Source organism: Schistocerca piceifrons, chromosome 3, assembly GCF_021461385.2.
Source record: "Schistocerca piceifrons isolate TAMUIC-IGC-003096 chromosome 3, iqSchPice1.1, whole genome shotgun sequence".
NCBI classification, from domain to species: domain Eukaryota; kingdom Metazoa; phylum Arthropoda; class Insecta; order Orthoptera; family Acrididae; genus Schistocerca; species Schistocerca piceifrons.
The window spans coordinates 557,289,847-557,311,573 of NC_060140.1; the positions used below are offsets into that span (position 1 = coordinate 557,289,847).

At 38.7% G+C, this 21,727-nt stretch overlaps 1 protein-coding gene across 1 annotated transcript in view; it reads right to left on the reverse strand.

The window, feature by feature from the left end:
* LOC124788832 (zinc carboxypeptidase-like) overlaps positions 1 to 21,727 on the reverse strand; it is a 119,303-nt gene that overhangs the window by 5,583 nt on the left and 91,993 nt on the right. Inside the window, exons 7-8 of the mRNA XM_047256114.1 lie at positions 16,296 to 16,386; positions 2,614 to 2,820 (exon numbers count right to left, since the gene is read on the reverse strand). Of these exons, the coding sequence (XP_047112070.1) occupies positions 2,614 to 2,820; positions 16,296 to 16,386 (298 nt within the window). The remainder of the gene's footprint in view (positions 1 to 2,613; positions 2,821 to 16,295; positions 16,387 to 21,727) is intronic.

Sequence of the window (21,727 nt, forward strand, 5' to 3'; positions counted from 1 at the left end):
TCTACAGTGGTGCAGTGCTATCGTCTCTATTTTGCGCGGGAAAATCAAAGTTCTGAACTCGTACACTCACAATGGAAATGTAGCAAACCGGGCCAGATCCCATCAAGTGAACAGCATATATACAGGCATCAGAATATCGTGTAAAACAAAATGCGAATTTCATTAGTTTTTACAACACTATCGAGAAATTTCTAGAGTAGCTCACAACAAAAATAAATTACTATTTTTGCCTCTTTCATAGCTGTATACCTGCGCAAAATAAGTCTTAGGACAGATATTTTCTCAGAGAGATTTAAATATTCATTGTTGAAGGTACTAAATAAAAAATGAAACGATGTTAACTGCAGATTAACTCACTGCAGTATCATATACGAATCAGAAAAGCTTCAAAAGACCACTGTATAACACCATAGCTGCCTATTTCCTTGAGCACAATTCACCGAGAGATTTTCAGTTTGATTTTATGCATACCTCCTTAACTGAGTAGGCAATATAGGTTCCTTGCATGAAATAGTGAATGATGTTCATCAACAACTGCAGATTCTGGTTATCATCCCGCCTCCTCCCCCCCCCCCCCCCCGTGCCATCGTAATTGCTTTTATCTATGTAATCAAGATATAAACAAATCAGAGTATACTGAAAATAGGAGTAAGGAATTCAGATATATGAATCTCATTTGAGCAACAGAGAACAGATGGTACTTTAAAGTGGTTAAAAGTGAGGTCTTAAGCTAGGATCTACATTAGAATCACTTCTTTGTCAGAGCTGCGTTTTAATGTGTCTCCAGCTATTTTAGATACTCTAATGCTCTGTTTTTACTGACTACACAAGCATCATTGAAACATATACATTTCTGAAATTGAATATTACAGGAAATTATATTCTCGCGAGAAACAGGACACCATTCTGGTTTTTGTTTTCCTAGGCTTTCACAAAATATTGAAAATAATGTGAATTCTAATTCCATATATTTTATTGTTGTTATCTTCAGTGCTATTTTCTGTGCAGCTTTCGATGGTTCGATGTTTCATTACTCTGACTTGCTCTTTGTCAAAATATTTTATGAATAACATATTCTATGATCTCTGTTTGCCGATACAGATTAACATTTGAGTAAAAATTGAATAAATAAGTAAACACAGCTTTTCTCATGGAGGATCCCCTGATCACAGCCTATATTTAATCCAAATCTGCAGCTTTCTTTCAGCATAAATCTTTCAGTATTCCATGTCCACAGCATTGGAAAATCTATTACACCACAACAGATAATGTCATATTACTATGACGCTAGTTCGTAGTTCTATCATACTGCCGGCCGGAGTGGCCGAGCGGTTAAAGGCGCTACAGTCTGGGACCGCACGACCGCTACGGTCGCAGGTTCGAATCCTGCCTCGGGCATGGATGTGTGTGATGTCCTTAGGTTAGTTAGGTTTAAGTAGTTCTACGTTCTTGGGGACTTATGACCACAGCAGTTGAGTCCCATAGTGCTCAGAGCCATTTGAACCATTTTTTTCTATCATACTCACACATTTGGGAGATTTCGTTCTGTATACTACCAGCTTGTCCTTTAGGCAACAGTTTCAAATTTCTTCACATTATTCTATATTTCATTCGGGTATCATGCCTTTGCAACTTGCTGGTAACTTTCATTTCTAACGAACGCTGCTAGTGGACTCCATTTGATTTGTGCACTTTCTTCCCTTTCATTCGTACTTTGGAAAGTCACAGCGCTTACATATTTATCCAATGTTTTGTTACTACTACGAACGTTACAGATGTAATGGCACTTCCAACTTAATTATTTTTATCTATACTGCACTTCACTTTTTCCTAATCCAGTTGCATCTGATTCAATAATATGCACTGCATAGCAGCACATCACACGTAGTTTCTTGTAAGATAAAGAGATATAGACGGAAAAACGAGAAAAATTGAACTCCACATACGAAACGCAATTTCAAAAGAACGACTCGGGAGTCCAGTCTTTGGAAATATCAATAAATGTTAATGCTACCTCACGCTGTTCCTGCTCATGGTATTCAAGAATCCCTGACAGTCCCACCTATTTGTCATATACATAAGATTGTGATATTTTATTGAGTGGTTTCTTAATATCGGTTGATAGTTTAGAGTTGAGTGGTTGATTCGATTTTCTGTATCGTAGTCCTTCTAGCAGAACAGAGTGTTTCCTCCCGTATTGGTAGGTTTCTTGCAATATTAAAACATTGCAATGCTGTTTGCTAAAATGTGTGTTCCAAAATACTAATGCTAAAGAGCGTCATTGTGTAGAAGTCTCAACACATGTACGATTAAAGAGGGTTAATGTCTCTAAAAACGCGTCGAAATCAAAGTTATAGAAGGTTGAACACTGACTAAGTTACAAGCACGGATTTACGAAATACGTGGGATACCTGAATCAGTATAACTAGATGGAAATGTATCCATCTTATCCCTGCTAGAGAGAGTTGTCTCAAAGTTGAAAATTATTTTTCTCAATTAAAACGAATGGCCTGAGGAAAAAAAAAAACCTTGGTATTTGAAAGTTTCACGTAGTCAGCCTTAATGAATAAATTCTTTGTATAATTACAAAGATCACATAAATGAATGATATACCCACCAGCTCGTCGTAATTGTCCGCAGTCACGTTCGGAACCCCATATGGGAATATGAGCACTTGAGAGTAAGCGTGGAAATTGGAATAGAAGAGCAGGTCGTCGCCGAAATTCAGCAGAAAATCCGCGAACGTAATCACTTCCTGTTGGGTGAAATTGGCTGGGCCACGGTGGTTGTAGGCGCATGGGTCTTCACTGGCGTCGTACTCTGTCAACACAATATTCTAATTCTCAATTATGCTTCCCTACTTCAAACAAACAAATCATATTTAAGTTATTTATTCATTATTGCATCGCCCTTTTGGCCTCAATTTGTCGTGGTAGGTGGGCACAGTATTCAGTGATCCAGATGTCCTTCCCAGGGAAGTATAGTTCGCTAGATTTCTGAATAAGAAGAGTTGAGTGGAAGCAAAATTGGCCTACAATGGATAGGTTAAGTTCGTCAGCTGCAATGAAGGTATCTTCTCCAGGGAAAGAACACCCGAAATTATATTTACTTGTTCCCCGGAACAGAGGTGTATCTCGAGGCCAGTAAACTCTACTTGCAAAAAGAAAAAAATTAACCACTTACAATCTTCAGTAGATAAATATCTAGACGACTAAGTGTTATGTTACCTACAGCACGCAAAGGCAAAGGAAGAAAAAATATGGTATCAGGACAGCTTAAATACAGCAACTTACAATGTTAGTAGGCTCGGCAACGAAGAAACTGAATTACTTAAAGAAATGGAAGACAAGGACATAGATATACTAGCTGCAACAGAAACGAAGAAAGAGTTAAAATAATGAAAGATGATTAATGATATGATGATGTTTTACAGTGAAATTCCGGAGAAAACCAGAGCTCAATTGGGAGTGGACACCTTGGAAAAAAATATAGGCACATAAAATAGACTCATATATCTTTATTAATGAACGTATGATGACTGTAAGATTAAAGTACAACAGTGGCTACATGACAGTAGTAGTAATATATATAGAAAAAGGAAAGGAACAGAAAACATTAGAATTGCATTCTATTTGTGAAACGAAGTAGATAAGCAAAATAAAATTGCTTATAATATTACTGTCAGATTTAAACACAAGATTAGGGAACCATCTATAACTAAATTGGCACTGAAGGGGACAACATTTTAAATGAAAATGGACAAGAATACAGACGATTCACTAGTTTAATAATTTGAAAATTACCAACACATTTTAAGAAAATCGATATCCACATGAATAGACTGTACATTGGAGATCAAATGTCATTATTTGATTACGTGTGACTTACCAAAAAAGTATTCTCACTGACAACAAATAAAAGAGTGTATCGAGGAAGCAACATGTCCTTCAGTAATTTTAATAAGATGGAGAAGGAGTTACAACACTTACAGAAATAAAGAAATGGCAGCCCAAATACACTTAACACATGATAAAAGTGTTTAAACATCATACAAAAAGAGACTAAATGAACAATTGCTAATAAAACCAACCACTGATGCTATTAGTGAAGACTGGTAGACAATGAGTAATACTGTTTAGGAGACAGCTTGTAATGCACTGGGAACAGCATTTAAAAGATACAACAAGAAGGTATTAAGAAAATGGAATGAACAGTTAGAAAAAGCAACAAGGGAGAAAAAGGAAGGATTTCTAAAACATATACAAAATACTGCCCGAATTAAGAGTAGAATATAACCAGTACAGAGCAGTTTTTAAAAGAGAGTGTAAAGAAGCACACAGACGATATTGGGAAATGGATGTAAATAATATTGAAAATGACTTTCATGAACAAAAAGAAATTAGCTATAAAACAACTAAATATTTAAACAGACAAGAAAAAGATGTATTAAACACTGGAACCATCAACGAACAAAAATGGGAAGAACATTGCAAAAAATGTGGTATGATCAAAACTTAATGGAACAAGGAGAAATATAGGAAAGGTGTAAATGTACTGAACAGAAGAATTGCAGTTTGTGTAAACGATACTGACAGTGAGATATTAAAATACTGCAGAACTCCCACTAATCTAAGCTTTTACTTTTCTTAAATTTATGCTGGATGAAAGCTAGAATACTGGAACTCTATTCAATAGCCGCCAGGAATCAAATTTTAAGAGAGGAGGTCGAAAAGACTGTATTAATTATTGGAAAATAAGTGTTTAAACAGTTGGATATAAAGTTAATACAAAAACTTTATTTCTAAGGCTGAGACCAACGCCAAAGCAGTCAACTAAAGACCAGAGTGGATTTAGATTTCGACAACCAACAATGGATAAAACGTAGTTTGTAGGTATTGATTAATAAAATAAGATAATTTAATAATGAGACACATACTGCTTCTATTTGACTCTGTCAAGGCGTTTGACTGATTAAACAAGGTAAAGCTTCTGCTATTATTACAAGAAAATGGGATTCTGTGAAATCTGATAAGAAGCTTATACAATAAAACTAAAGTTTTAATAAAAGCAAGGAAGAAAATAAGAAAGAGTGGTATAAATAACCAACAGAATTATATAAGGTTGCATCCTTCTATAAAATTATTCAAATATATACGATTAAAAAACGGAATGAGGGTATACAAAACAACAGAGACTTAAAATGAGATACGAACATCATGTAAAAAGATTTATGTATGCTGAATAACAAACTATGACAACCGCTTTGGATGAAGAATAACAAAGAAATATTTAAAAATTAAAGCTAACAGACCAAAATTATAATTTTAAAATATCTATAAAAAAGACAAAAATAATGTTTCCTGAGGGGAACAACAGGTGCACTCAAAAATAGGAGCAGAAACCAAATTATTGAGAAAATTGGTCATTTTGACTACTTGAGCTGTGACATATCTTTTTATTATAATAAAGAATAAAACAGTAAAACGTCAGGGTATTTGCGAAACAATAAAAACAAAATTAAACAAAAAGACAACCAAAGAAACATTACTGAAATTCTATAAAACACTATCTTCTCCAGTGCTGCTTTACAGACCAGCAAATTGGATAGCAAACATTGAAGACATAAACTAAACTGCGATGGCAGAAATGAAATTCTTCAGAGCAGTTAAAGAATTTAAACTAAACTACAGAATAAGAAACGAAGATTTTATAAATGAGCTTAAAATATTTGAAATAACAGGAGAAAATGAGACATACAAAAAGACTTAAGCAGTATGTAGATTGACTTGAACAAGAAAGATGTACTAAAAATGTTTTGCAATATATACCCAAAAAGGGAATGCAGGTTGCCCCACGAAGCTATGGTGATAAGACGCTGAAGTCAGAACAATTTCCTTAAACCTAATCTATGAATGCAGATGATGATGATAATGATTTTTTTTTTTGCAGAGCTGTAAATGTTTATTTTCTTCATGCGATGTAAAAAAACGGCATCAAATGCCGTCGTCCACATGCTCCAAACAACATATAGCGTGGGATTTCGTTAGCAATACTGTTTGACCATGCAGGAAAGGAACGTTAACGCGTGGCCTTTGGATAGCATTCTGCGTTATTGTGCTAGTGAACTTACTTGTACAAGGTTGATAACATCGTTTTGATCACACACACAAAGTTCAGTAGTTATAATATCAAATTTACTAATAAGAACCCTGCACCACTGACTGTTACTCAGAAAGTCACTCGGACCCATTAATTATGCAGGATGACTAAACAACATGTGCTGCTACCACCGAAACCCCTACTGACCACCCTCAAAACAGTATTTGAGGAGAATAAGGTTTCTAGACTAAAGTTGAAAGATAACTGGGTCGTGCTGGCATATATATTTTACCACACAGATTTCCTCTTTCTGATCGTAGCCTTCTCTGGAGTTGCAGCTATAGACCGCATCATTATACATGAAAAGCCTCATGGAGCATATGATGTTATTCAACAGATCAATAACAGTAATGGCCCTACTTGACTCATCTGAGACACTCCTGAAATTACTGGTACATCTGTGTGTTCTGTTCTGCTATGAATGGCGTGTTGAGTTCTGTATGCAAGGAATTCTGAATCCAGCCACAAACTGTGTCCTATACTGGGTAACCTAGTATTTTATCGCTGAATAACAGTGTGGAACTGTATCAAATACTTTTCGAAATCCAAGGAACATGGCATAATTATTGATACTCTGTTGAAGAATCCATGTAGATTTTTATAGAGGGGATTTTCAGTATCAAATCGAAATACTTTTGCATTTAGAGATAGTGATTTGTTAACTCACAAACCGTATTCACAGTAACGTCGTTTAATTGCAGATTACAAGCCAACAGTATCCAATAATGTACAGGAAACTTGTGTCTGGGCCCAGTTTCTGTCAGAATAAACATTACTTAGATCCAATTTACATTTTGCAGAACTGAATAAAGAGTACCCATTGGTGATGGCACAAAAGTGCTCATACATGTTTGAGTTTCTATGAAGAAACCGGAGTTTGGGTAACAGGTGCACCTTGTAATGAGCAACCAGTAAACACAGTACCCAGAAGAGCTGCAGAACCAAATGATCGATACTTCATCACCTAGCCATCACTTAGCCAGGCATTCTGCAGCAAGCTCTACAACAAATACACTTCATAAATTTATAGATGATAATCTTCAACATAAAGTTTGATGGAAATTGTCTAGCTCATAGTGTAATTCTAGACTGCAAAACTGTCTGTGAATAGCATGTAATCTCCAGCAAGAAAAGTAGAAAGGAAGTTGGAACTGATGCAGTTAAAACAAATAAGTAGGAACTACATGCTAAAAAGCAGTCGCTCAACACTGAACATTACATAACGCATCTAGATCTTCCATAATATCAGCTCACTTTGAGAAAATAATAGAAAGAGGAAAGGCACACGTACAAAAGATAATGCAAGAAAAACAGGAGAAACAAAGCAAAAATTCAACACAATGATAAACAGCATAAGAACACCACTGCAGAGAATCATCAAGTGAATCATATAATTTGCAAAACAGTAATATCACAAAATAATGAAAGTATGTACCAGGAAAAACGTCAGCACACAGCATTAACACACACATGCCATACAAAACCCAGGAAGACCTTATAAAAGAGACTGAACACATTATATTGGAGAAAGGACTCAACACATAAATTTTTTATGAAAACTTCAATAAAAAGATTAGCAGCTGTAGAAATAACACAGATGATGGAAATGCACAGATCCACTGTGATCTCAAGTAGTAGAATATCTGAAGAATTTACAGCCAAGAAGGTTCAACAATCCTAACACAATGCTATACCAACAAAGGAGACAAGGCAGTAAGATGGTCATCATGAAAGAAAAGGAGTGCATAGACAAAACACTAGATTTTCTGAAGAGCAACATCACGAAGATAAACACCGATTTAACAGCAAATAACAACATTAACATTCAACAAAGTCGGAAAAGCTTTAAAAATACATTCACTAGAGACCAGACAGAAAGAAAGACACTGGGACATCAAAAGGCCCCCATTCTAAATTCCATATCAAAAATGCACACACAACATATTCCTTTAAGACCAGTCATTAAGTTCAGAAATTTTGCATCACATCATCTAGCCCAGCACACACATTACTACAGAAAATATACCCTTTTGAAAACAATAGTGGCATGGAAAACACAAATGTATTAACAAACAGGATGAAGAATATAGACGTTGGAGACACAGTAAGCCTTATACCACTTGAAGTCATATCAAAGTATACTTGCATTCCAGTAGATGACACAATGAACATCATTACACTAGAACGAAAAGAACAAGGTAACGTAGTAGGCACCCACATATTGAATAGCAACCACACACAGGACCATAACAGCACAAAATTACTTTGTGTTCAACAAAGAATTATATTCACAACATGGAAGACTCTCAATGGGATCACAAATTAGTGGGATCTCAGCCGTCATTTTCATGAACAACCAAAAGAACAAAGACCTTGGATGTACTCTGCCAATGGCATTCCTGAGTGATGAACCATTAACACACATAAAACAGCTGCACCAGTCACAGTCAGTCAAACCACTTGATGAAATAGAAACGAGTGATCTCCACAGATTAAACAGAGCAACCATAAACAAAAAGAGCTGCACACAGGCGCTGAATACACTAAGGAAATTAACAAGATAATATGTAAATGGGCAAAGAATGAATTCACCACTTATACACAAGATCTTGTACAACTCAAAGAACATGACACACACACTCACACCACACACAAGACATAACAAACAAGCACCCATTCACAAAACAAAATGGCACATACTCACATATTAAAAAATTTCATAGTACAAAATATTTTCCTTTTTTCCTTTTTTCCACTTAACAGACCATGGCAACCACAAAACTGAAATATAAACAGATTTAAAAACCGTGAAGCCCAACCTCCGCCTATACTAATAACTTACAGCGGAAGAAAATTTCCACATACAGTAGACATTAACTGATGGAAAACATGCTATAAATGACTTCACTGCAATATGCGATGGCAGAGTACTTAACACACTAAAGGAAATGGTTACACACACACACACACACACACACACACACAGACTCACAGATACACAAGGAAAGAGAGAGGGACAGTGGAGAAAGCTAATAAACTAGGTGCAAATTTGGAGCGAAACTGAGCCGGCCGCTGTGGTCGAGCGGTACTAGGCTCTTCACTCCAGAACCGCGCTGCTACGGTCGCAGGTTCGAATCCTGCCTCGGGCATGGGTGTGTGTGATGTCCTTAGGTTAGTTAGGTTTAATTAGTTCTAAGGCTAGGGGACTGATGACCTCAGATGTTAAATCATATAGTGCTTAGAGCCATTTTTTGGCGCCAAACTGAAATGAAAAGAGGTAAACTTCGACAGGCTGTAGACACGTTAACACTGTCTTTTGTAAAGTGAAAAAGTGTTACTTACGAGCGAAGATTCAAAATATATATGTGGTATATGTGCGTAAGTTTCAACAAGAAATGAAAAACGATTTTCGAAAGCTACCTGTAAGTAATATAATCGAGAAATATTTTCGCACAATAGCATTGCGTTTGGAAATGAAGCGGTATGTTCATTCAGCAACCAAACCAACGATAACATCTTTTAATTACGTATGACAAGTTACCAATTTCCAATAATGTACAGAGGGTCCTATATTACCCAATAATGTACAAAAATTAAGATAGTGACAACAACAGACAAAAACTGCTCTTAGGCTCAATGTCCATTAGACTAATTATTATTTAAAATATGTTCACAGAATAAAGAATATGTTTGAGGATTATGAAAATGCAGTTGTTTGGCTGACGGGCAGACCTTATATCCAGCAATTGAAACTACACAGTTGCTATGTCATAAAACAAATAAAAAGAGCCCCATCATCGCTGTTTTAAGAAACGGCTCGCAGTCAACTGTTTTATAAAAGAGGTTATGAGTTGTACTAACGTGGAATCACCATGCCTGTCTGTTGCTGTTCGATGGTACGGAATTAGCCTCACCAGTTTCCACATTCGTTCGTAAAACGTCTTTGCTGTGATCGCCCTGAGAAGTCTCGTCGATAGGACTGGCTGGTTCTTGGCACAATGCATGCCGCTTTTGTCGATATCGTGCGGGGTACAAATGAAATAGAGTAAGGACTACACGCCTACTACGTTGTGCTCTTGCTGCAGCCATCTGGGAGTTGATCGTATGGAGTGTTGCATGCAGAAGACTGTATGACTGCAGTACGTATGCAAAGCGACCAGCCATGCGCACTTTTCTCATCGCTCGCCACGGGAGTGTTTACAAAGACGAAACAGACTAGTCCACTGGACTGAAGACTAATAAGCGACCGTGATTGGGAAGTCTGGCTTTCAAAGCAACGTGTTGTGCTTAGATTTTAACCATGTTATCAGAGGGCTGTATGCAGGGTGTATACAAAAGTCGCAGTTTCAGCGTGTAGGGCGATTGAAGTATGGCACTCATAATAACTTTACGATGCTACTTTGTCACTGTATTGCCTTAAAACTTGAGGTTGGGTGAGGATTGGCAACATCACTGTGGTTATGAGCTGTGCTAAAGTGGAGATCCACAGAACTAATTAGTCGGCGCATTAATTAAAGTCAACAAGCCGTAATTGAGACGTGTCGACAAGCCATATGTAGGCTGAGCCCCTAAATGTCAAACGGGGCCAGGTGTTGTGATGTCTTTCTTCTCTTCTCGCATAACGGACGAACTAAGCGTGAATAACACCTCTGTTAAATAATTTTCTTCCATTTATTATTAATTTCTTTGTTGTCAGAACTGTTATTTTGCACTGTACTAGCTCGTTATGCACCAGCTTTTGGATTCTTACATACAAAACACAAGCATAATGTAATACCTAAAGAAACTCTGAAAAATATATCTTATGTACCTGGGTATTGAAATATTAAAATTATATGAATGTATAAGCCAAATATATTGCACAAGCGAGTAATGGCACAGGCAACTGTGTCACATGGATAAACTGGTAAATGTGATTAACAAGCCAAAAAAGGGGACGGTGGGGGGAGGGGGAGTGGGAGAAAGACTCTGTGGAATGTGGGTGTAGAACAGTTATAACAAACTCATTATCTGATGGTTAGAGAAGCAATAACTGGCTGCTGCTACTAAGTGAGGGTGAATAATGGAGTTGCGTTTAGTAATTAAGGACCAGGTTAGGATTCTTTGATCGGTGTTTATTAATGGCCGGCCTTACGGAACATGCTCTGAATAAACGTCATTCATATGATGTGAAGTGCAGTGTTCCCCATAAAATAACTAAAGGCAGAAAACTAACACTACAGGGAGTTCTGGCCATTAATAAACAACAATCAAAGAACCCTGAGAAGGTCCTTAATGAACAAACGTTGTTCCATTACTCACCCTTACTAAAGTAGCAACAGCCAGTTATTATTTATGTAGCCATCAGATAATAAGCTTGTTACAACTGTTCCACGCTCCATAGACTTCTTTCTCTCCCCACCCTCCTTTTCTTCAGCCTGTTCATCACATCACTAGCTTGTACATATGACAGACCAAGTAAGACATAGTAGCGTGTGCCAGTACTTCGTGGTACAATATATTTGGTTTGTACGTTCATATAGTTTTAACATTTGAATATACAATTATATAATATATATTTGTTCAGAGTCTCTTTAGGTATTACATTATGCTCGTGGTTTGCATCGATATAGTCATAAATTCTCACATATCACTGTTCAACAGTCTTTGTACAACTACGAATTCTCGCTAAAGTTGTGTGGAATATCTGTATAGTTTGAAGTTATTTGACGATGGCCGAAGAAGCCGAAAGCCGGTTCATAACGAAACATTAAATAAATATTATTGTGCAATATTAACACTGTGTATTATTAATACGTCTGTGTTTCTCCAAGAACTGACGGAATATTCCATGAACTTAGCATATTTATTACGTCTTACATTTTCTGGAAAGTGGATGTACACCTTCACCAATCTTCTACAGAATTCTAGATGACCGCCCCCCCCCCCCCCCCATCACCACTGCCCGCATCACAAGTTCGTTATCCATTGACACAAATGTTTGCAGCGCGGCTCCCTGTGTTATGGTATCTGTCGCATGGCCTTTTATTACTGTACTGTCTCATTGTCTCATTTACAATTAAACTAATCACATTTTCAATATGACAAGTATATCACTTTTAGGTTTGATGCAGTAAAAAACCGACTACTAAATTAAGAGTGAAATTTAGCTTGTTCTAGGACTTACGGAACGCAGCATGGGCCCAGTGATTTCACATTAGCACGCACGTATCAACAATGGAATTGCCAGAATCCGTAATTTAGATTAACATGGGTGTGAAGACATCAAGTTCTTCCACGAAAACGGTGGCTGCTCAGATCTACAGAAGCAAGATTTTGCATGGTTATGTACTTCGTTATGCCGATGCAAGTGGCGGAAAACTCAACAGTGCAAGAATATAAAGTGCATCTCGTGGATAAACATCTTCGACGCCACAGAAGTTGCACATGGAACGACTTTTTCATTTCCTTGACATGTTAATAGTACTCTGGTTCAAATAGCTCTGAGCACTATGGGACTTAACTTCTAAGGTCATCAGTCCCCTAGACGTAGAACTACTTAAACCTAACTAACCTAAGGACATCACACACACCCATGCCCGAGGCAGGATTCGAACCTGCGACCGTAGCGGTCTCGCAGTTCCAGACTGTAGCGCTTAGAAACGCATGGCCACTCCGACCGGCTAGTACTCTGGAGAAGTGTCTTCTTACCCGCAGTAATTCATGCCATACCTTGGCTGTTCTGAGAGCAGCATTTCAGGTATTATGGTCAATGTCAATATAGTAAACATATTTTGTTGTATCCTTCACGCTGTTGCAGTTTTGTTCTACCTTTCAGATGTTTAATTACCAATATCAGCTTCAAATTCGTCAGATGTACTGGATTTCTGTTGCTGAATATTACTCTTCTACAATAACGAATAATGTGAAATACACGTATTTTAACTCACTGGATGTGAATATTTGATGTAAGAGCATTTAACCATCGCAATAGCAACGGAAGTCAGGGGTACCCTAAGCCCAACTTTTGTAAGTATTGTAATCTGGTCATGTAATTTATATTTTAAAATTCTGAAGAAAATATTTATTGTTTTTCAGTAAAACTTTCTACCAGAGTCTTTAACTGTTTTAATTTTTTAAGTTAAACTTAATCCTGAAGTTGAAGTCTGAAGTGAAGCAGCAGATGCAATCTTCATAAAGAATGTGAATATTTTGAGGTTCTGGACCCTACTTCGACATTAGTATCGGTTTAAAAAGAGAGTTGTTAATGAAAGTCAACTACAATTAGCGAAATTTGCATCTCTTATCTTTTTAGTTGTCCTCTACCTCTCCCATTGGTAGTGTACATTATTCAGAACAAAATATTTTCTAATGAAACTGAAAAAAATTAACTAAACTTCTATTTCGGTTTTTTTTTTTTTTTTTTTTTTTTTTTTTTTTTTTTTTTTTTTTAGTGGGCTTAAAGTACCCACTCCTACCCGTTCGTAGTATGCGTTATGGGAAAGGCACTGAAGTTAGCATCTTTTTGAATATTCTATTTTCTCGGAAGCAACCGGATAAACAGAAGTGCCTTAATTACTAAGTACAACAAGGTGTATTCGGCCTTAGGTCGTATCTGATGCAATAAAATAGCGAAAATTAAAAGAAGGTGAGAATAAATTATAGTGATGGTAATTAAGCAAATTGTTAGAGAGATCAGTGCAAGGAAGAAAACTGATTGAGTTAATATTAATCGAATAAAGTAGCTATGCTATCTCGGTAGTAAAATAACAGTAGATAAAAGATGCTTAAAACAAGTTATTTACTGCAAAATAAAATATTCCTACTACAAACACATCAATATCAGAATATTCGACATGAGCCATATTTCTGGATAACCATTATCCACTTATCTTAGAGCTGGATACCGGGCATAGAGAAAGTGAGATTGAAGATCAAATGATATAAAATCGGCCTAGATCATTAGAACGATCTGAAGGTAAAGGACGTTAGATCTGGAAATAGTATACGAGGTAAATGACAGAAGCTCAGTCAGAAGGCAGAGGGCAGATGAAATTTATGGGACATATGTTTCTCATAAATATGTTTCACGGCAAGGCAATAAACTGGAAATCAAGATCAAACCGAAAGAGTGTACTTCTAGATGTCAAGGCCCAAAGGAGTTGCAGAAATTATTTGATAAAAGGTGAACAAATGTTTTACTATATTGCGTTTTCGTATGAAATGTATGTTGTTTGAAATAAAGTACTTTATTCCATACAACCATCGGTCGAGTTTGACCTCATAGTAATTTTCAAGTATGCATGCATGTTCATTATCGTCAGTACGCACATGGCGGCAGGAAGGCGCATACATACACTGCCGGTATAAAAATTGCAATACTCTCAAGGACACGATCATTCTATTAACATTTGAGGCCGCAGGTAGATCATCTCTCTAAGAGTATATGACAAAAAATTCAGACCAAATGAAACACACATGTCACAGTAAAATCTTAACAATACACAATATATGCTCTTCTGGCGGCAATGCATGCGTGTATTCTCGTATGCAAACGAACATATAGGTGCCACATAGCATCCTGCGATACATTTTCCCAAGAATCTTGCGCCTTTTATTGTAATTCGGCAAGAACGATTAAGTTCCAGCTTCATCATGTCCCATATGTGGTCAATTGGTGGGAGATCTGGTGGTCTTTACGGCCAGGGTAGTTGCTGTACATCAAGAAGAAAAAGTTGTTTCGTAGCTGCCATTAGTGGACGCGCACTGTCCTGCTGAAAAAGTACATCTTCCTTTCGAAGAAATAGCAGTATGATGAGGATACACAATACACAACATATGCTCTCCTGTCGGCAATTCATGCGTGTATTCTTATATGTAAACTATCATAAAGGTGCCAAATAGCATTCTGCGATACATTGTTCCAAGCATCTTGCTCCTTTTGTTGCAATTTTCCTATTAATGAGCAGGAAGGTATTTCTTTAACCTGCAGAAATGCCAAATGTGCCCGCGAGCTGTAATTGGTACCCCATCCCCATACACACATCATGAAGCCTGGTATAAGACACGTGTGTCGTCTCTGCGCTCTGGAACAGGCACCTCACCAGGTCCATCCCATACGCATGTACTTCCCTCAGTGGCATTCAGTCGGAACTTACTCCCATCAATGATGACAACAGAGGGGCATCACATTCTCCAATCAACTGTTTCACGACACCAGAGTGGCCCAGCTTGGCAGTGCCGCGATGTAAGTGGTAGCCTGGCCAGAGGTACCTGTGGTCTTAATCTTGTTGCAAGCAGCCGATTCCCAACGGTCTCTGATGACATAGTGGACGCATCAGGTGTCCAAATTTTGTCCCTGTACTACATTCGGTCGGCCACCGCTGCTCGGACAATGTGTCGATCTTAATGTACGTCTCTGCTATGCAGACGACCAGAACCTGATCTACAGGTGTGGAAGCGTTCCACAGACCACTGTTGAAAACTGCGAGACATCACCGATACATTTTGCCCAACATGTGTAGTAACCCGTCGATTCATCCACCCAGTTTCCATCATGTGCACAATGCGACCCTACCCAAATGGTGAAACTGTCCAACAGAAGTACGTACTCGTAGGTGGGGCATGGTTGTACTCTAGAATCAGTAAACACGCAGTGCAGTTTCTGTCCGCAGATTCAAAGCAGAGGGCACATAGACAGGCCGTCAGAACGCCGACGACCGTGACAAATGACGAACTAACTCTATAGTCCCTCACTGCCTACATATTACACTCTGGTGCCACTGAACGCAGACATTGAGGGTGGTTCATTTTTCTACCGGCATAAGCTGCCACTCAACAGGATGCCTCTAACTCAACATGGGCGTTCCGGTACTCGTTCCAAAGCTGTGTAACAAAGATTCACTTTCGATTATATGGCGATTTGTCTTTTTGTGTTTTTTTCTTTTTTTGTATACAGGAAAACGTCTATGAGCACTAAGTCAGTCAATCGTAATGCAGAATTAAGTACTCTTTTTCAAGCAAGACGCAGCCTATACGGAACAGTAATAAATGTCAGAACAGGAATGGTTACTTCGGCAAAGGGCAGAGTTTCAAATGTGTAACTAAGCGCAGAAAGAGCCTGACAGCGGCTACGCAGGGCGGTGCGCAGGTCTTACCTCCCCAGTGGAAGCCCCAGTTGCGGTTAACATCGGTCCCCACGCAGGTCGAGTTCGGGTTCGGCTGCCGATTCTTGCGCCAAAGACGGTCCTGAAAACATATGAGTTCGCAACAAAAGTTCTCAAAGATACGCTCAGATTAGTTTAAGACATCGGTGGCTATTAGACGAACAACCTGCAATCAGGGGACACATATTGTCCATAGAGATCGGTGACTTTACGCATCCAGTTACTATTAATTTCCTCCCACAACAATAATATTACCGGTTCGATCTGCTCGACGCCTTCAGGTCTGTGGTCATCGGAGAATGATCTACTGCTACTGAAAAAAATGTATTTTATAACATTAAATAGATACTTTCAGGTCATTCTGTATAACAAGTACAGCTACCTCAATTTTTTACTACATGTATAAGTTAATTACTTGTTATCACGACAGTGATTGGAATAACGGGTGAAATGTATTGGCATTTTGCACTTCCTGCCGAAAGGAAAACGATTAAAGAAATGGCGGGTAAAAGACAAAGAGTTATTCCACGACAAATTTTGGAATTTAATTTATTCTGAGCAGAAATATTTAGAACCGTGTCGGTGTTACACAGTTCAGAGCATAGTCACTACGTTTACTTGCGACACATCTTCCGAAAGACGAAAACCGAATCCGGAAAAAAACATTTTTCGCTTTCATGTTTACACGTTAAGGTCTGAAGCGGATTTGTTAGCCCAGTTAAATATAGCGCCTGGAAAACAGCTCTTACAGTTTGTGATTTAGTCACCAAAATCGCTATTTCTCTTCAATTACATCAGATGTAAGCAGCTTTAGTCTAATATTTCTACTTCTACTTTAGTGTACAAAAAGCCGATTCGTCCACACCAGCCAAAAATTCTTAAAAATAAGATAGAACTTGACAGTCCTAGAACTTTTAAAAACCGGTTGCGTATACATGGGAGCAAAAATCGCCTGCGGGATTGGAAAACCGGCAATTAGAAGATGATCTCCGGAATCGGTTTTGAAGTGTTCACATGATCACCCAAAAGTGGCATTGGCAAATAGGCTACGAAATCCTGTTTTGGGAGTCCCATGTAAACGGGGTGAGAGATAATATGAGAAACAATCGTCTCTATCGGCCACTAGTACACGATTTCAACCATGTGGATCCATTATCTGATGCTGGTTAGGTGTTGAGCGTTTACTTTATTATTACCTAAGGACACCAATATTACTACATGAACCATGCCCCCTATCGATATGTTTGCCAGCCGCCAAGCAACGTCCTCCCTGGCGCACGGCGAAGGGGCGCTCTTATGGCCTGGCTCTTTGACTCAGCGTCTCTCTGGCTCGGCTCGGCCTCGGTTGCTGCCAGTGGTGTACACACTCAGCTTTTAACCTGCATGCTTGCCTGTTAGCCAGGCAGGTAAGGTGCAGCATATTATTAGCAAAACGGGTGTGAGGCTTCACCCCCATTCAAGCAAAGCTATGCGCGTCCCAGGTAGGGTAAAGTAATCTAGCTTGCCTTCGCGATGTTCTACGCTACGTAGCCGTTTATTCTGTACTGCTTCGTTGTAATGTTATGAGTAGGTTTTGGCAGTTGATAAAAAATCCTTTTCACCCGCGTATCACAAGGCGAGACTCAATGAAAAATACATTCGTTTTCGAGCATTGTAGGCCAGAAAATGGAGGATTTTATTTGACCTGTTTTCCTTTTCGGCGTATTTCCAGCTTATTTGTTTATTTCGATATGAACGGTTTCTGTACAACTTCACCCTCTTTCGACTAGTACTGGCTATTCTCACTTCGAACCATCATGGGGTCACCTGTAATACAGTAAGCAGAGCCATCTCTGAAAGTCCAGATCCTTTTCACCTGACAGCCTGAAGATGTCAATTGTGCTGCAACGCTAACTGAAGTAGGGATTTGGAAGTATTGTTTCTGTAACTTTAATGTGTTTCAGCCAAATACGATCCCAGTTACACCAATTTTGTTTACTTTTTCTAGAATGTGCATAGCGGGTCGGCTAAATTCATTCTAGATTCCCCCAAAGCACTTTAGCAAACACGAAGTTCGTTTGTCATATTACGTTGCTCTAAAAAGTACATGTCTGAAAGAAGAAGCTTTTCTTTTATACTAAGATTTCTTCGCACTTCATCGCATTCAGCCACACTATAGTTCGTACTATCCACTGAGCCACACTACTCTCTATTTCAATCAATATTTGCCCTAGATCTGAAAAGCCTATATATCGCTAAATGGCCTCAATTCCCACTTACTTGTCAGTCACTAAGTCTTTGCCATCTTTCAAAATAATTACAGAGTCATGAAACTAATATAAACATGTAATATATTAGAGGTTCCCGAATAAGCGTTAAGTAACATTTTACACGATTGGCAGTGAGAGACATCTACCGATGTATTTCAAGGTGCCTCATAAAAACACGGAAACCTTTCCCCTTCTGGACTTGTGCTCTGTTTCGTTACTGATATATATTCCCCAATTCTTAATTTCTCCTCGATCTCCTTTACGTTGGGTTTGGTAATTATACTGCTCCCATCGTTGTGAAAAAAAAGGGTTGCAGTGAAACTATCCACTCACACGTCTATCTGGTTAGTCATACTGGATTGATAGCACAATCTGTTGTCAGATGCAGCAGGCTCGACGGGTCCCACAAAGCTTGCTAGACTTGTGGAAACCAAAGGCGGCCTGCTTTGACCGTTGTGGTTCAATACGCGTGCACTCTTGTGTCTTCGTTGCGGCCGGTTGAGCTGCTTCTACAGTTGCAGTGGAGTAGAAAGGAAAAGATGTACGGCTCTGGTTGCTGCTCACCGCCAATCAGTGGAAAGCCACCAAGCAGTTATGAGTGGTGATTGCGTGGATCTTGAAGGCTACAACCACCTGCTCCAATCATGCCATATTTTTAGCGGAGGTCTGCATTGCCAAACTTAGTGTGTTGGGAAATACGGTGCTCGAATTGCAAGACGACCATGGTTCACCCCGGCCGTTTGTCTCTGACTCCTACGCTGGGTGGAGCTGCAGAAGCGTATGGACTTTTTGGTGAGCATCTTATTCTATAATGTCGGGTGTTTGCCTCTGTGTTTCAGACAAACCACTTTCAAGGGAGTGCCGGCCTGTGTGGTCGAGCGGTTCTAGGCGCTTCAGTCTGGAACCGCGCGACCGCTACAGTCGCAGGTTCGAATCCTGCCTCGGGCATGGATGTGTGTGATGTCCTTAGGTTAGTTAGGTTTAAGTAGTTCTAATTTATAGGGGACTCATGACCTCAGATGTTAAGTCCGATAGTGCTCAGAGCCATTTGAATCAATTTTGATTTCAAGGGAGTGTTTATCGGCAGTTACATTATTGAAACTGATTCTGCTTTACTCGTACGTGCCTCTGTGGCAATGTCTCCCTATGCACTGCGGATAATTCGCGAAGACCGCTAGTTGTCTGCAGCATGTGTCCACGTGGTGAGAGGTTCGGTTTCCTTGTCTTAAATGAGCCCGTTGAGCCTCTCTCTTCCTCCGACTATACAGTACTCATACAGCTTTTTATCAAATAGCTAAGAGTGCACATAATATTTTATTACGATTTTTGTTTGTCGATGTTAAAAATATTTCTATTGTTTGAAATTCGAACGCGATGTGTAATGTGGAGTAGTGCTTGATCTGGGATGGATGAAAATAGTCTTTAACGGTAGCCAGCTGACACCTTTGGTTTTAATTTGTTGATGAATTCCTGACTGTTACTCATTTGTTTAACTGTGTGTTCTTAATTGGAAAATTGATTGCAAAGTTAATCCCATTGCTCACTAATAGTTATCAGTTGGGAGCCATCCCTTGAAATTTTTTTCTTGTACATAATTTATCATTCTCAACTTCCCTCATAGTGTGAGCGTCTGCCTCAAATTACTGCAGTCATTGGGGTGTCATTTAGCGAGAAGTACTTGCACATATTTTTATTATTGCGCACTGTTCTCAGGGTGCTTCGTAGTTATGGTCCACTGTCCGACCTGCGCCGAAAGTCAAACCATATTTTCCGTTATTATTATTACTAATTTGCTTAATGAGGATTTTTCTCTATTTTATAAATATATTACATCACTTTTTAACCCCGCAAAAAAAAAGTTTTGTATAAACTTGTTGAATTTCACGTTACTGACAGGATAATTGCGTGTATTGAACATGCTCCTGGAACAACTGCGCATTAGTATTAGCGTTCATTCTTTGCTATCACCAAATCACGAGATTAGAGCGACATAAAGTTGCTTTTTTGAGTCATCAGTCTTCTTACTGGTTTGATGGGGTCCGCCAGGAATTCCTCTCCTGTGCCAATCATTCCATCTCAGAATAGAACTAGCAACGTACGTCCTCAATTATTTGCTGGTTGCAATCAAATCTCTGTCTTCCTCTACAGTTTTTACTCTCTACAGCTTCCTTTACTACCATGGAATTTATTCCGTAACGTCTTAACATATGTCCTATCATCTTGTCCCTTCTTCCTGTCAGCGTTTTTATCATATTCCTTTCCTCACCGATTGCGCGGAGAACCTCCTCATTCCCTACCTTATCAGTTCACCTAATTTAGAACATTCTTCTGTATCACCACATCTCAAATATTTCTACTCTCTTTTGTTCCGGTTTCAGCAAAGCCCAGTTTCACTACCATACACTGCTGCGTTCCAAGCGCACATTGTCAGAAATGCCAGTGCTAATCTGCTTTTTATGTCCGCCCGTCCTGAGTTACTTTGCTGCCTAGGTAGCAGAATTCCTTAACTTCATCTACTTCGTGATCATCAGTCCTGATGTTAAATTTCTCGTGTTCTCATTTCTGCTACTCATCATTGCTTTCGACTTTCATCGATTTGCTCTCAATCTATATTCTGTATTCTTAACCTGTCCATTCCATTCAACAGTTCTTCTTCGCATTCACTCTGGATAGCAATATCATCAGCAAATCATATCATTGATGTCCTTTCACCTTTAATTTTAATTCCACTTTTGAACGTTTCTTTTAAGTGCTTCTTAGATATATTGTTTAAACAGAAGGGGCAAAAGCTTACATCCCTGACTTAGACCCTTTTTCATCCAAACACTTCGTTTTTGGTCTTCCTCTCTCATTGTTTCCTCTTGGTTCTTGTACATATAGTATGTTATCCGTCTTCCCCTATAGCATACCCCTACTTTTCTCAGAATTTCTAACGTGTTGCCCCATTTGAAAATGTCGAACGATTTCTGGAGCTCGACTGAACCTCTGAACGTCTCTTGATTCTTCTTTAGTCTCGCTTCTATTATCAAGTGCAACGCCAGAACTGCTACTCTGGTTCCTTTACCTCTCCTAAAGCCAAACTGATCATCATCTAACAGATCCTCAGTTTTCAATTCCATTCTTCTGTGTATTATTCCTTTAACCAATTTGGATGAAACAGCTGTTGAACTGATT